This window comes from Chaetodon auriga, chromosome 2 (genome assembly GCF_051107435.1).
Source record: "Chaetodon auriga isolate fChaAug3 chromosome 2, fChaAug3.hap1, whole genome shotgun sequence".
Classification (NCBI taxonomy): Eukaryota; Metazoa; Chordata; class Actinopteri; order Chaetodontiformes; family Chaetodontidae; genus Chaetodon; species Chaetodon auriga.
The window spans coordinates 24,920,319-24,933,129 of record NC_135075.1 but is presented as its reverse complement, the minus strand read 5'-3'; the positions used below and the strand labels follow the sequence as shown (position 1 = coordinate 24,933,129).

The 12,811-nt window shown below is 41.2% G+C and overlaps 2 protein-coding genes and 1 non-coding gene across 3 annotated transcripts; all 3 read left to right on the top strand.

The window, feature by feature from the left end:
- The first annotated feature begins 3,162 nt into the window (after nt 1-3,162).
- Nucleotides 3,163-3,855, top strand: LOC143333718 (guanylate cyclase activator 2B-like). The gene is made up of 3 exons (XM_076751946.1): nt 3,163-3,237; nt 3,480-3,672; nt 3,797-3,855. Exons 1-3 carry the CDS (start codon nt 3,163-3,165, stop codon nt 3,853-3,855), a joined length of 327 nt encoding a protein of 108 aa, XP_076608061.1.
- Nucleotides 3,856-7,946: 4,091 nt separating this feature from the next.
- LOC143339615 (guanylin-like) lies at nt 7,947-9,875 on the top strand. Its single transcript, XM_076760916.1, has 3 exons — nt 7,947-8,018; nt 8,155-8,341; nt 9,599-9,875. The coding sequence occupies exons 1-3, from the start codon at nt 7,947-7,949 to the stop codon at nt 9,667-9,669; spliced, it is 330 nt and encodes a 109-aa protein (XP_076617031.1). The 3' UTR covers nt 9,670-9,875.
- A 2,160-nt stretch (nt 9,876-12,035) lies between these two features.
- On the top strand, nt 12,036-12,107 carry trnap-agg (transfer RNA proline (anticodon AGG)). The gene has a single exon. It is a non-coding gene; the product is annotated as a tRNA-Pro (tRNA).
- Nucleotides 12,108-12,811: the final 704 nt, after the last annotated feature.

Genomic DNA, 12,811 nt, shown 5'->3' with positions numbered 1-12,811 from the left:
TCCTCAGCTCTACGAAGGCTTTTAGCATCTTTCAGCTTATAGTTTTGGTCTTACAACCCGCAGCTTGACTGTTTTGACTGTCTCACTGCTCTCATCAGCATGATTTCCGGACATTTTCAGCAAAAAAAAACCCTCCAAATATCTGACTGTATGCTCCCTGCTCCACACCGAACAGCAGAGAGACACAGCTAGCAACGAGCTGGAGTCTGTAGTGGAACATTTAGCCGCTAAACCGCAGATATTACCCTAAGCAAGGAGAGCAAAACAGAGCTAAAAGAGAGGTGGCCAGAAACTTGACTTTAAATTCATGCTAATGCTGCTAATGTCTGCTAGTCTTATAAGTAGGCAAGCGCACACTTTTACCTTAACAAGTTTAAAAAGTGGTTTTAACAGCTTGTTAACTGCCTCAGTGTCCTGAGAAACTCTGCTTGCTGACCCACTTGCCGGTAAACACTCAAAGATATTCTATTCACACTCAGGCTGATGATTTACTTCCCTCCTGCCTCAATGGTGCTCATTAGTCTTACCTGTCTGACTAATTGCCCTTTCCCATGACTTGGAGACTGTCTTTCACTTCTTGGCTCCACAGAGAACCTTTGAGACAAACAGTACATTTTTAAATGAACAGTTACTCATTTAATTATGAAGTAGGTCAGGTATGTTAGTTATTCAGCTTTAATTTTTTGATAACTAGCACATAAGCAGCTTCTAGGAGGTCAGTGAGCGCAGTGAAACGTCAGACTGAGCCAAATCCATCATGTGTAACCTTCACTCAAACACATCTTCGCATCACACCAGAGCACGAAAATGCTGAGTTTTGAAGATTTCAGCAAACTTAAATCATTACAGCACAGCAGCACACCCCCATTTCTGCCTCTGCTGCATGACACACTGCACCTCCCACACATTTCCTCCGAACGGCCTCCCTGCTTTCACGGCAGCCTGTTGGCCTGATTTCTAAACACCTGATTGAGTAAAGCCTTGCCTGTCTGAGGTGTTATTGATTAACATTGCAATCTCAGCGTCATAGATTCCCCCCCCCCCCCCCCCCCCCACCTGTCTGCATGGACTGTATGATGCATACTAATGATGACTAACACAGACTAAAGGATAAAGGATAATGCTGCCTTTATTTCTCACTGTTTCTCCCCCGGATCCTGTGTGGGGTCACCTGAGGCTGGAGCCTCTCCCATCATACATTGGCCAACAGGTGGGGTTCACCCTGAAACATACAAACAGATAACCATTCACACACCCAAAATACATGTCTTTGCACTGTGGCCGGACACCCAAGCAGGCCGGCGTGGATTAAACCAATCAGGAGAGAAAATGCTGAGCTGTGGGTCATTGGTAACGCCTTGCTGTCGGGATGTAAAGACAATTTCATCAAAGATGACAAAAAAGGCTTCTAAAATACTTCACCTACCATAGCTTTAGGACTTAATGTGATAATGTCAGTGTTGCCTTGAGCCCCGATCATTTCAGCTTTACATTGTGATTTTGTGGTGTGCACAGTATTGGCAAATGAACCAGCAGTTAATCAAATTAACAAACTGATGGCCACACAGTGATGTGGGAATCTGAGGTTACCTGAGGGAGAACTATGTGGCGACACAGATAATACTTGTTTCATTCAGTGAAGTGTTGATGATTAAAAATAGACAAAATGAAACCATCCTTATCCTTAATTGGCTAAAATCACCTCATAAATTCCAACTTTAGTCATTACTAATTATAGATAGAATAGAATAGACAGAGAAATCGATTTTTCTGTTTCAATTCACCTTTTCCATTTGACAGAAATTAAAGTTTGATGACGGTAACACTGTCGAGGTGCGGTGTGCCCCCCCGGGTGTGTTCGATAGATAGATCCCTCATGCTCTGCGTAAAGAATTGTCTTTAATGAGCTCATTAAAAACTTCAGCGACATGTCTCTGGCCTGCCACGCCCTGACACTGCTGTGTGTGTTGATGCACGCTTGGTGGCACTTACAAGCGGAGTGAATTGATTTTTTCGCAGCCTTCCTGCTGTCCTTGAGAGCCTGGGCGATTAGATAGTCGTGCCATTACTGGAAGGTCACAGGTTTGATTCCTGCAGCAGTCGATGAGTCTGTCTGTCTGTGCTGAAGTGTTTTTGTCCTACTAAGAGAAATGCTATCTATACTTATTCATGTTATTTACAGCAGCTGAGTGATGTGGAAACTCCTTTCTCAGTCCTGTGATTCAGCCTGCACCTGTATCCTGAAAGCTTTTATGACGGCTGCCGTACACACACTGCACACCCAGCATCTGGTTGGGCTGAAAACCTCTTAGGATTTCCACCCATATCTCATATTTGTTAGCAATAATTACATCAGATTTTGGGCTCAAGGGCTGAATAAATAAACTGAACATTAATTTTTCTGCAGTAGAAGCAGTAACAGAACTCGACTCTTGCAAGAGTATTCAGTGAAAACCATCTGATTATTCTACACCACAGGCTAATGAGAGCCCTGCATGCAACTCACATGGGATGAAATAATATTTGCATATAGATTTAATGGTTTGTTTTGGCCCAGTTAGATGCAGTTGCATGTGTTTCCCCTCATACGACTGAAATAAAGGCGGGGCAATAATAGAATCTAACATGAAATTTAGCGGCATGTGTTGATTTTTTGTAGTACAGTACATTTATATATAAAATCACACTACTTTTTTCTGAATATGATATAGTCTGGGTCTTTCTGACACTTCAGCCCACAAAACAAAGTTCAACTGTTTGCAGAGGTGTGTGAAACAGGACTGTCTAACAATGGGCTGGTGCGGCTTCATCGTCATCAGCAGAGTAACTGTTTAACCCACGAGAGGTGTGATCAATTCTGCAAGACAGAGAAGCCAAGTCAGTCAGAGATCCATAAAAAATAATCAGACAGGTGATGAGGTCAAAGTAGGATTTATGAATTCCCTTAAACCACCCTGTAAAACCTCATCACTACTCATTAACCCGTGAGAAAAAGTTCACACCCATTCGTAGCACCTCTGGTCACATGACCCCCGAGCTGCAGGGGAGAATTGTTTAAAAGGAGGCTTGTGGACAGAAGGGAAGCAGACACTGAGCTGAGCACCTGCTGAGCACACCAACAGCAAGACACAACAGCAAGACTAACGACTGTCAACTGTCACCATGAAGGCCGCGCTCGCCATCATCGCCGTGCTTGTCCTGGCTCTCGGCTGGACGTCCGAGGCCGTGCTGGTCGAGGTGAGTGCAGCACGTCACGTTTCTGTTTGACTGATGTCTTTGGCATGAGGCTGCCTGCCCTGGGCAATTTTCTACACATCAGAAGAAGTAGTGGCTTTGTTTATCCACAGGTCAGGCAGGCTACGGTGCAGAAATGGCACAGCTACTGTACAAACTCTTGTGGAAACTTTGCAAACCATTTGCCACATTTTGTATTGTCATATTATTTAAACTCCAACTCCAACATCTGCCTTTTCTTCCAGGAGAATGGATTGTCTTTCTCACTGGAAGCCGTCAAGAGGCTTCAGGAGCTGACGGAGAGCAGCAGTGTGAGGGGACAGCAAAGCCCACGACTGAGGGCAAGCACCGTGTCCCTCTGTGCCGACCCCATGCTCCCACAGGAGTTCCTGCCAATCTGCAAGCAGAGGGGGGCATCTGCGTCCCTCGCCAGACTAGGTGAGACCAACAGACTGATCAGCCGGTCTTTGTGATGGGATTTTAAGGGAAACGTCAGGCAGATATTGAAGTGCAGGTGGTTCAGCAGCGTACCTGATGTTTTTGTCTTTCCTGTTTATTTCAGCTATGGTTCCCATGGACGTCTGTGAGATCTGCGCATTTGCTGCCTGCACCGGCTGCTAAACAGAACCAGCAGGCCAGAAACCTTTTGCCCAGCTTTAGACTTGTGATTCTTTTCCTATTTCAGAGAATTTCTAAAGAGTTTCCCGACAACGATGAGATGATGAATTTGTGTTCCCTGAATACAGAGGCTCTGACTCTGGTCCATTGCGAATTTTATATATTTTTAAGTCTCTGTTAGACAAAAAAGGCCCCAAAAAGAAAAAAAATCTGACCAATTGAGGTATGGTTTTTTTTTTTTTTTGGCAAACTGTTACTTTTTAGCATATTTTTACCACTTTATTGTTCTTCTGAAATTTACATTGTTTGTTACATTTCTATCTTACCAAACTTTGTAGCTGTATTTAAACGAGAACTTTCTTTTTTCATTTTTCTTTTTATTAACATTGTTTTGAATAAAAAGCCATCATTGATAAATCACGTATACATTGTGTTCTTTCCTGCAAATTAAAATACTACATTACTATTATCATTACTATATATGTGTGTATACAGATTATTCCCAGTTGTGGAAAAAGTCTTGCTTTCAAATATATACTTAAAGCTACCTTAATTCATTTTCAGCCAATAGGGGGCAGAAAACATTAAAAATCTGAGAGGCATAAGGGCCTTCATTTGGGGTTGTGTCTGTGGTCCCCTGATGAATGCAGGTCTGCAATCACTCTTCGTTTAGTTTGGTCACCTGGTATCTAGTCTTTAGCTACTACGTGCACAGGTTTCTTCATGAGCTAGTCGCTAACGGGTTGGTTGCTGGGCAGGTAGCAGACAGGGGATGTATAAGTTGGGTGTCGATTCTCTATGAAGTCATTGTTATGAGCCACATTGCTGTCTGCCGCAGACTCTCTTTTGATTGTATCACTTGGGGCGACAAATGTGGACATTATCAGACTCTATACAACTTGCATCTGCAAGAGTAGTTGGAGTTACTTAGCGCTGCTGCCCTTGTTCTGGAGTCCACCGCTGACTCTTTTCTTATTCCTGCTCCCGCTGGATTTCTGGTCATTACCACCTGCTCCCACATGATTTGCACTGGGTCCAGTGGGACCTGTGGGATCCCACTCTCAGTGCAATCCTCTCTCGTTTCAGCTTCATGTGTACAGTATAAGCATGGTTTGTGTTGTGAATAATTTATTTTATACATCTTATCTGACCCCACCAAACTGCCTCATTATACAGATACACTATCAGTCCAGGGCAGCAGTGGACCTGCTCCAACACCTGCAATATACTCACAGTCTTGATGCCTGAAAGCAGATAATTAATGTATTGATGAGTGTGTATATCTGAAGCGATATGAACATGCAGTACATCAACCCGTGTATACAGAACATGCTGTACACTGTGGATGTGCAGAGATGCTGACAAGGTGAATTCTCGTACTTCTTTGCTGTTGTTGCTTGAGAGGGGAAATAAAATCCCTGTGTTTCACTTTTTCTTCTTCTCATTGTGTTTGCAAGCAGATACATTTTGATATTTCATATGTGATAAAAAGGACATATTATCTCACCTCATGATTTATATCCTGACAGTGTGGAGAGGCTTTTGAAACAACATTTAGACATGTAAGGAGAAAAAACTCAATGTAAAGGAATTAATAAAATGCCAGAAAATTCAGCCCTTTAGTCGTGGCTTGTTAAAAATGTCTTGTTGCATAACGAAGCAGCTCCCCTGAGCTGGAGATAGAGGATTGCGGAAGCCTCTTTCCTCTCATGAAGATTTCACATACTGACATGCTGCTGCCTCCATTTATCACTCAGCAGTCAGGTTCATCACAGGTGATAATTGCAACACTCACCACACACCCTCCTGATAAAGTTGGTGGGCGTTCCCCGCCTGAGCGACACAATAATCACTGGTTCTGTTTATCTCCAAACCTCTTGCTGGTAAATTAACATGTATCTCACCCTCACTGCTTTGGTCCATATTTAACCAATGAGAGGCTGACACTCCAGGAGCCCTGAACCAGAACTGATCTTGGAAGAATGGCCTTTGCTGTCTCATTGAATTATCAGCAAAGACACCTGAAGATCAAAACACTTATATCTCCTTGGACTCATGACTGCACAAGCCATACCAGATTTTAGTATCTGATTCATTGATTGCTGTCGGGATGTAATGAGAATTTCAACATGTTACGAAAACTGCATCTAAAATACATCACCTACCATAACTTTAACTTTTTACCGCATACTGTGACAGGCTTACCGACCCTCCACCCTGCTCGCTATATGGCTATATTAGATCATATCTAACCTATTTTATATCTCTCTTATTCGCAGCTTTTAAGTTGTATCTCCAAGCATCAGTGCGGCTCAGATTATATTCCATTAAAACAAAATCTCCTGCAGTGCATATTGTGTTTTACCTTGTTTCATTACAGGGAGGAAAAAGTCTCTGTTTCATACAAATCTGCCCTTTTACGTTATATTGTAGTGCACTGAAACTTATTTCAGCTTGCAGGGAGATTATTTCATTCTTTCGTCTGCCAGCAGCCACAATGGACCTTTCCACTAATGATTGAGAGCTGGATTTATGCGCTGCACATCCTTTAATTGTCTACTTTGGGACGTGTGCTGTTCCAAATAATGATCTCATTCTCACTTGTCAATAGTTCACCAGCTTGCGAAGCTTAGATTTCATGTTATATCACTCATTGTCTGGCAGCCACACAGCAGACATTTCTTTCTCTTGTTCTTCAATGTAATGTTTCCTCAAAACAAGATGAGTTCAGTTTCTATATGAATTTAAAGCTTCACTCAGATTGTCTTTAAACTGTTTGTCAAATTATGTTCCTCCTGCACCTCCAGGTTAGAGTTACATAATACATTTTCAGTGAAAATCAATGTCAATTTTCAGCCTTTATTGATTTGTCTTGTCTATTTACTTTATAGTTTTTCATTAACATCTTTTGTGTGTGTGTGTGTGTGTGTGTGTGTGTGTGTGTGTGTGTGTTCTAAGGGCCATTTGTATATCATATACAGAATATTGTTCTTTCTTTCTTTTTTACGATAATCAGGACTTAAATCTTTAGACTAGTCTCTAACAGTGGAGTATTTGAAGGTCAGACATTTTGCACATTTCTGGGTTCATATTTATATTTTGGTGGTTGCTACTGGTAAATGTTTGCATGCGACACCACCCTCAGTGTGCGAAAAGTCAATGTTATCTGCTGTTTCTTCTCCCAAAGGACAAACAAACAAAGTCTGTCTCAAAGTTATAAAAAAGAAAAGACAAAGAAAAGCGAAAGTTGAAGCAACGGATTCCTCAGCAGAGACAAACCTGCCAAAATAGGTCGATTTTGTGACTTTGATGTGACTTTTGGGAACAGTTCACACAGGCAGTTCATTTCAGATGGAGGAGCTCCAGACTCACAGTGATGCCGCTGATTTGACCCTCATCTGTTGTTGAACTTTGGAAAAGAGCCGCTCCTTCCCACCAAAGATGGATTAAGCCACTTCCATTTTCCGTTGATTTAAAATTGCATATATCAAAGTTAAAGTGTCTTTTTGATTGACGTAACACCTTAAGTTCATGGGAAAAACAAAGCCTTTTGCAATAAGGTGCAATGAGTCACTAAAGAAAAAAAAAAAAGCCATTCAACACGTGGAAAATATCATAATAAAAAAAAATCATAATTTCAAATATCACAAGCAGGTGACCTATATGGATCAGCTCTGTGCATATATGTCCACTTCCTTATCAGGCAGCTCTGTGACGAATATCTGTGGGAGACAGCCGGGGGATGAGATTTATTAGGTGGCATTGCAGCATCGAACGTTAGGATGAAACCCAAAGTCAATAATGAAATACTGTGCTGACGGAGGAAACAACAGAGATAGAGGTTATAAACATATTTAACGTGTAGTGGTTATAAACTAAAAAAGAGGATCCAGTGCACTTGCACTCCACCAGCCTTTGGTTATCTCTGACCAGCCAGTGTCCCCCCGTACCTTTACTCTCCTCACCCACCAGTTGCCTTTGTTAATAAATCACTCACTAATCTGTCCAGACACCTTATAAAAGGCAGAGCAGATACACAGGGAGCACAGAAGAAACTCTCCGCTGACCCGAGAGGCATCTTACATCATCTGAAAATGAGAGTGCTCGGCGTTGTCCTTGTTCTGGTGCTGTGTGTGTGCAGAGGAGCTGCAGGTGTGCAGGTTAAGGCGAGTATCACTTGTTGTTGGAAACACTATTGCATATACAATGAGTTCATTTCAGCCCTCAGACCTCATATTGTTCCCATCAAATATGTCAGATTTTTCTATTCACACCTCAGAGTTCTTGCTCCTCCCCCTCCAGGTTGGAGACAGGAGCTTCCCTTTGGAGGCAGCAAAGCAGCTGAAGAGGCTGATGGATCTGGACGCCGACGTGAGCCCTCACCTCTCTGAGACGACCGTTGTGGCCGCCTGCGTCAACCCTCTGCTGCCGCAGATCTTTCGGCCGGTGTGTCAAGGGAAGGGAGCAGGCCTCATTTTCTCCAGACTCGGTATGATTGAGTGAAACTCATAACAAATACGGAAATAGCAGATTTGGAACATAGGACATCAGATTTGTTTTGGCACAAACAAATCACCGCATTATATTACAGTGTGTGCTCTCAAGTCTCCCTCTAATGTGTTTTCTGATCTGTATATAAATATGAAAACACTTCATCTCTGAACAGCACATTACAGAGGGTACAGCATGGATAAGAAGCTGTGGTTGCGACATATCTGCTTAATGTAATTTCTTCAAACAGCTGGGCACTGTCATTTTCAGGCAATGTTACTCAAACCGGCATAAGCAGTGCATTTGTTGGGGACTACTTTTAGCTGCAGATTAATACGCATTTGGTGCAATACTGAGTATTTACAACACCAGTTCATTGATGTGTTTTTTTTAAATGTGTTCGAACAACAGAGCACAGAGGAATAAGATAAATCAGGCTACACCAACAATATAGTGTCAATTAATTTTTGGTTTGGAGCTTTTAACCAAACATTTCCTCAAACTAAGAGGCATCAAGTGTGTTAGCTTAGTTTAACAGTTAGCATTCAGACTGGAAGCAGGAGGATACAATTAGCCTGGCTCTGTCCAAAGGTAATAAAATTCACCTGCCATCATCTCTGCAGCTTGCTAATCAATGAGTTATATCCACTAAGTTTAATCTGTACAACAATCCCCACAGACAGATTAGTGTTCTCATCCAACTCTCGGCAAGAAAACAATAAGCGTATTTCCAAAAATGTCAAGTTATTTCCTGAATAACAACCCGCTCGACCACATGCTGAACTCCCTGTTCAGTGAGCATCAACGTCAACATTTGTCAGTTTCATACCAGAAACAACCTCACAAAGACTCTTATAAACGCTGTTAACAGACAGTTTTATTACTCAGGCACTCGCTCTCTGTCACATTAAAGACTGAAGACACTGAAAACAGACGCTGACTGCTCGAGCATTCACTGTTTACACATTGTATTATGCACATCCTGCAACTGTTGCACCATAAAGTGGCTCTACAATGATAATGCCAGACAAGAGGCCTGTGGAAAGCTGTGCAAATAGTCTTTGGGGACCATTAAAGCTCATTAGACACAGATGGCACTCTTATGACTGCATTGAGACAGATCTGGATACCGATCCCATTATCAATATTAGTAGAATTTCATTCAACTGAAAAGCTGGCCCTCAGGTGGTTCAAACACATCTTTTAGGTCAGATGAATATTTATGTTTGTATGTTTCTCTCCGTGCACCTTACAGTGTATATCATCACACCTGTGGATCCTTGTGAAATATGTGCCAACCCCTCCTGCTATGGGTGCTTGAACTGAGGCTGCTGTCAGGCTGTCACCTTCCATAGTTCTTCCACATCTCCATGTATGAAGCATCCATGGACATCGGCAAAACACGTCCAGTTGCCCATCAACCAAACCCAACAAGTCTCAAGGCCCAGCGGTCACCGTAGAGGATTTCAGTAGATACATGAAACCCACTGAGTCACTCAACATTTTTATAAGTTTTGCTGTTAATACGTAGCCGACACAATCGCTTATCAGTAAACAGACGTTCTGTAAAGTCTGAATATTACCTTGCTTTCATATTCAGCTTTTAATTTATTGAGTCTGGTGCAGCTTCTTGATAATAAAAAAATATGTATTCTTGGCATCATTGAAAGCAGTTTTTAGTACTCTCAGGAATACAATAATGCTCACACACTCTAGGTCTTACCTCCACATACACACACACAAAGGGAGTATGCTCTTTCAAAGCCACTGAATGGAAAAACAATTAAAGGACATTATGTTGAATCTCATTAAAGCAAATTGCAATGCTAAAGTAGGTTAAAAAAAAAAAAAGAAAGAAAGAAAGAAAGAAAGAAAGAAAGAAACTTTCATTGATTTCACTATTTAAATCGAAGATTGTCTATTTGAAAAATGAATCACTCTATTTAGAAAAATATATATATTCCCAGGCTTGGCTGCAAATCCAATAACCCATCTGTGTACACTTTGCTGCTGTGCTTTCGGAGCTCTATCTTTAGTTTTTCACCCAAACACAGGGATTAAAACATTAAAATGTGGTCATCTTGATGTTAACATTGCTTTTGGTTCGCTTTAATAGTCCAAATAAAGTAACTCTCTCTGTTTTGCAAGTAATGGTGGATTTTCTCAGTAACCTATAACAGAAGATCACACTCACACATGTGCAGGCATCAAAAATTCCAATAACATTCACTCTGGCAGAACAGCCGACGAGAACAGCTAAATCACGTAACAGCTCTCAGTAATGTGCATTATTGACTTCCTACCTTTGTGCTTCACAGCCATCAGGTGTTATCAGTGGTCATCAGTCATTAAGGGAACTCATATTTGCAATCATTTCAAGTTGTTCTACTGTTTGTGTTGTGTTTAAGTTGCATCCGCTGATTTAGAAACCTTACAATAATATGAGTTTAATGGTTCTGTCAATAGACTGGTCTAATGAAAGTGATAAACTGCAGCAAACACTGTGTTTAATCCTTGACAGCTGATATGTGTTTCCCTCCGTAATGTGCATTAAAATAATTAGAAATAAAGCTGACACTGTTTTGTCTGAGTTATTGAGCCACGCAGATAGCTATAAAATTAATAGCTGTCCACATAAAGACCAATTCAGAAAAAGGTTATATTGGATTTTGCTTCATCACAGTTGTTTGTATCTTTGCAGCCTGCTTTTGGTTTGAGGAAAAAAAAAAAAAAAAAAGTTGGACTGAAGTATAACCTATTCATGATTATACTCTTTTCATCCATCATAGTGGCTTTTTTATGGCGACTCCATTTAGTTGAAAAGATTTTACTGAAAAGAAAGCAGAACCAGAGGCAAAAAAAATAAAAATAAAAAAATCTAACAATTAGGAAATTGAATAAACAGAAAACAACTGGAGATATAAATACCAACAGAATACAAAAGAGATTACGCAGATTTTTCCTGAACAGAAACACAGAGATATGCTCATCTGCCCAGCAGGATTGAAACGAAGACGGAAGTAGGAGGGAGTGAGACATCCCGCCTCGCTTAGATCCTCTGCTTCCGTTCTCCGCTTCTTCTGGACAGCGCGCGACGACCTCTGGCGGTAGTCCAGTGACGTAACAACAACGTTCCGAATTTAAAATAACGGTTTTTTTTTTCCAACGTACATTACGCAGTGACAACCGATAATTAAACACATATTCCAACAAATGTTGGGATATGTGTTTTTGGTAAGTATGAACGTTGAGCTTCGCCGAACAGAAACTTGTTTTTGCTGTCATATGTCTCTCCTTCTGTGTTTTTGACTCTTCTCAAATGTTGCATCTGGCCTCCTGTTTCACTTAGTTTTGTGTTTTAGGAGAAAAACCCTCACAACCACTTAACTCTGACCTCGCCCACGATGTTAGTCAACCTCAGGTAAGAAGACAGAGAAGTAACCTAAAAAGTTTTGGTTGCCAGTGGACAGTAACAATTATTGGCGGACCGTCTCCATTCAGTAACGAAAGCAGTTGGGTCCAATCATGGAGACTCGTGATTTAGCTTCAGTAATCAGTAACTTGAAGAGAAACATGAAGGTGAAATGTTTGCTGGACACATGCAGATAACAGTAGTAGAAATGTCGCTAGTGCAGCTCCTTAAATCTCCTTATTATGAATCCCAAACTGCCTGTTGTGGGGAAGTGTCACGTGGCTCGTTGGTCTAGGGGTATGATTCTCGCTTAGGGTGCGAGAGGTCCCGGGTTCAAATCCCGGACGAGCCCTGTAAGCTTTTCAGAGGAAAGCTTGTTTTGTTTTGGTTTAAGTTTTCTTGCACATACAGGGGTTGGTAAAGGATTGAAATAACTTTCAGTGTACTTACGTACAGCACCCAAACAAACGTATGGGAAGAACAAAGTAAAAACAAAGAAAAGTATACAGGAAATTAATAATTAACATTCAGGTTTCCCTTCTGATTTCCCATTAAGTAGCTTTAAGTTTGCTAAAAATCATGCTGTATGACAGTATCGCATGTATATTCTGTATCAGCTTATGGCAGCTCTTTATTGAAGCTATGCTGTTTACACTGAGTGAAATCAAATGCAAATGCAAACACGCACTTTTTCATCAGCTGAAAATATAGATATATTTCGCATCATTTTCCAGATTTGCTATGTTTTGAAATGTCCTCACCTCCACAAGAAAATAAACTTTGGCTGGTTTTGCTCAATGATTGCCTGCACAGATGGGTTTGTGCTGACTGACCCACGGCCTTTTAAGATACGATTGTGTTGACCAGCACTATATTAACCTGTTTAAATAACCCCCACAGTTACTGCTAACAACATTAAATCTCCCTTAAACCCTCAACAATAACAATGCAATAACATTACATATATAATAATATAACACCGTGAGAGGGGTCATTCCTCGTTCTTCTTTGCCAGTACTTCTTATGTCATTCTGCCCAGTGTTTCAGTCATTCCTC

Excerpts from the sequence above, each read along its gene's own strand:
- LOC143333718 (XM_076751946.1), top strand. The coding sequence starts at position 3,163 with ATGAAGGCCGCGCTCGCCATCATCGCCGTGCTTGTCCTGGCTCTCGGC. Across the intron at positions 3,238-3,479 it reads CCGAGGCCGTGCTGGTCGAG|GAGAATGGATTGTCTTTCTC; the intron begins GTGAGTGCAGCA and ends CTTTTCTTCCAG. Across the intron at positions 3,673-3,796 it reads TGCGTCCCTCGCCAGACTAG|CTATGGTTCCCATGGACGTC; the intron begins GTGAGACCAACA and ends TGTTTATTTCAG.
- LOC143339615 (XM_076760916.1), top strand. The coding sequence starts at position 7,947 with ATGAGAGTGCTCGGCGTTGTCCTTGTTCTGGTGCTGTGTGTGTGCAGA. Across the intron at positions 8,019-8,154 it reads CTGCAGGTGTGCAGGTTAAG|GTTGGAGACAGGAGCTTCCC; the intron begins GCGAGTATCACT and ends CTCCCCCTCCAG. Across the intron at positions 8,342-9,598 it reads CCTCATTTTCTCCAGACTCG|TGTATATCATCACACCTGTG; the intron begins GTATGATTGAGT and ends TGCACCTTACAG.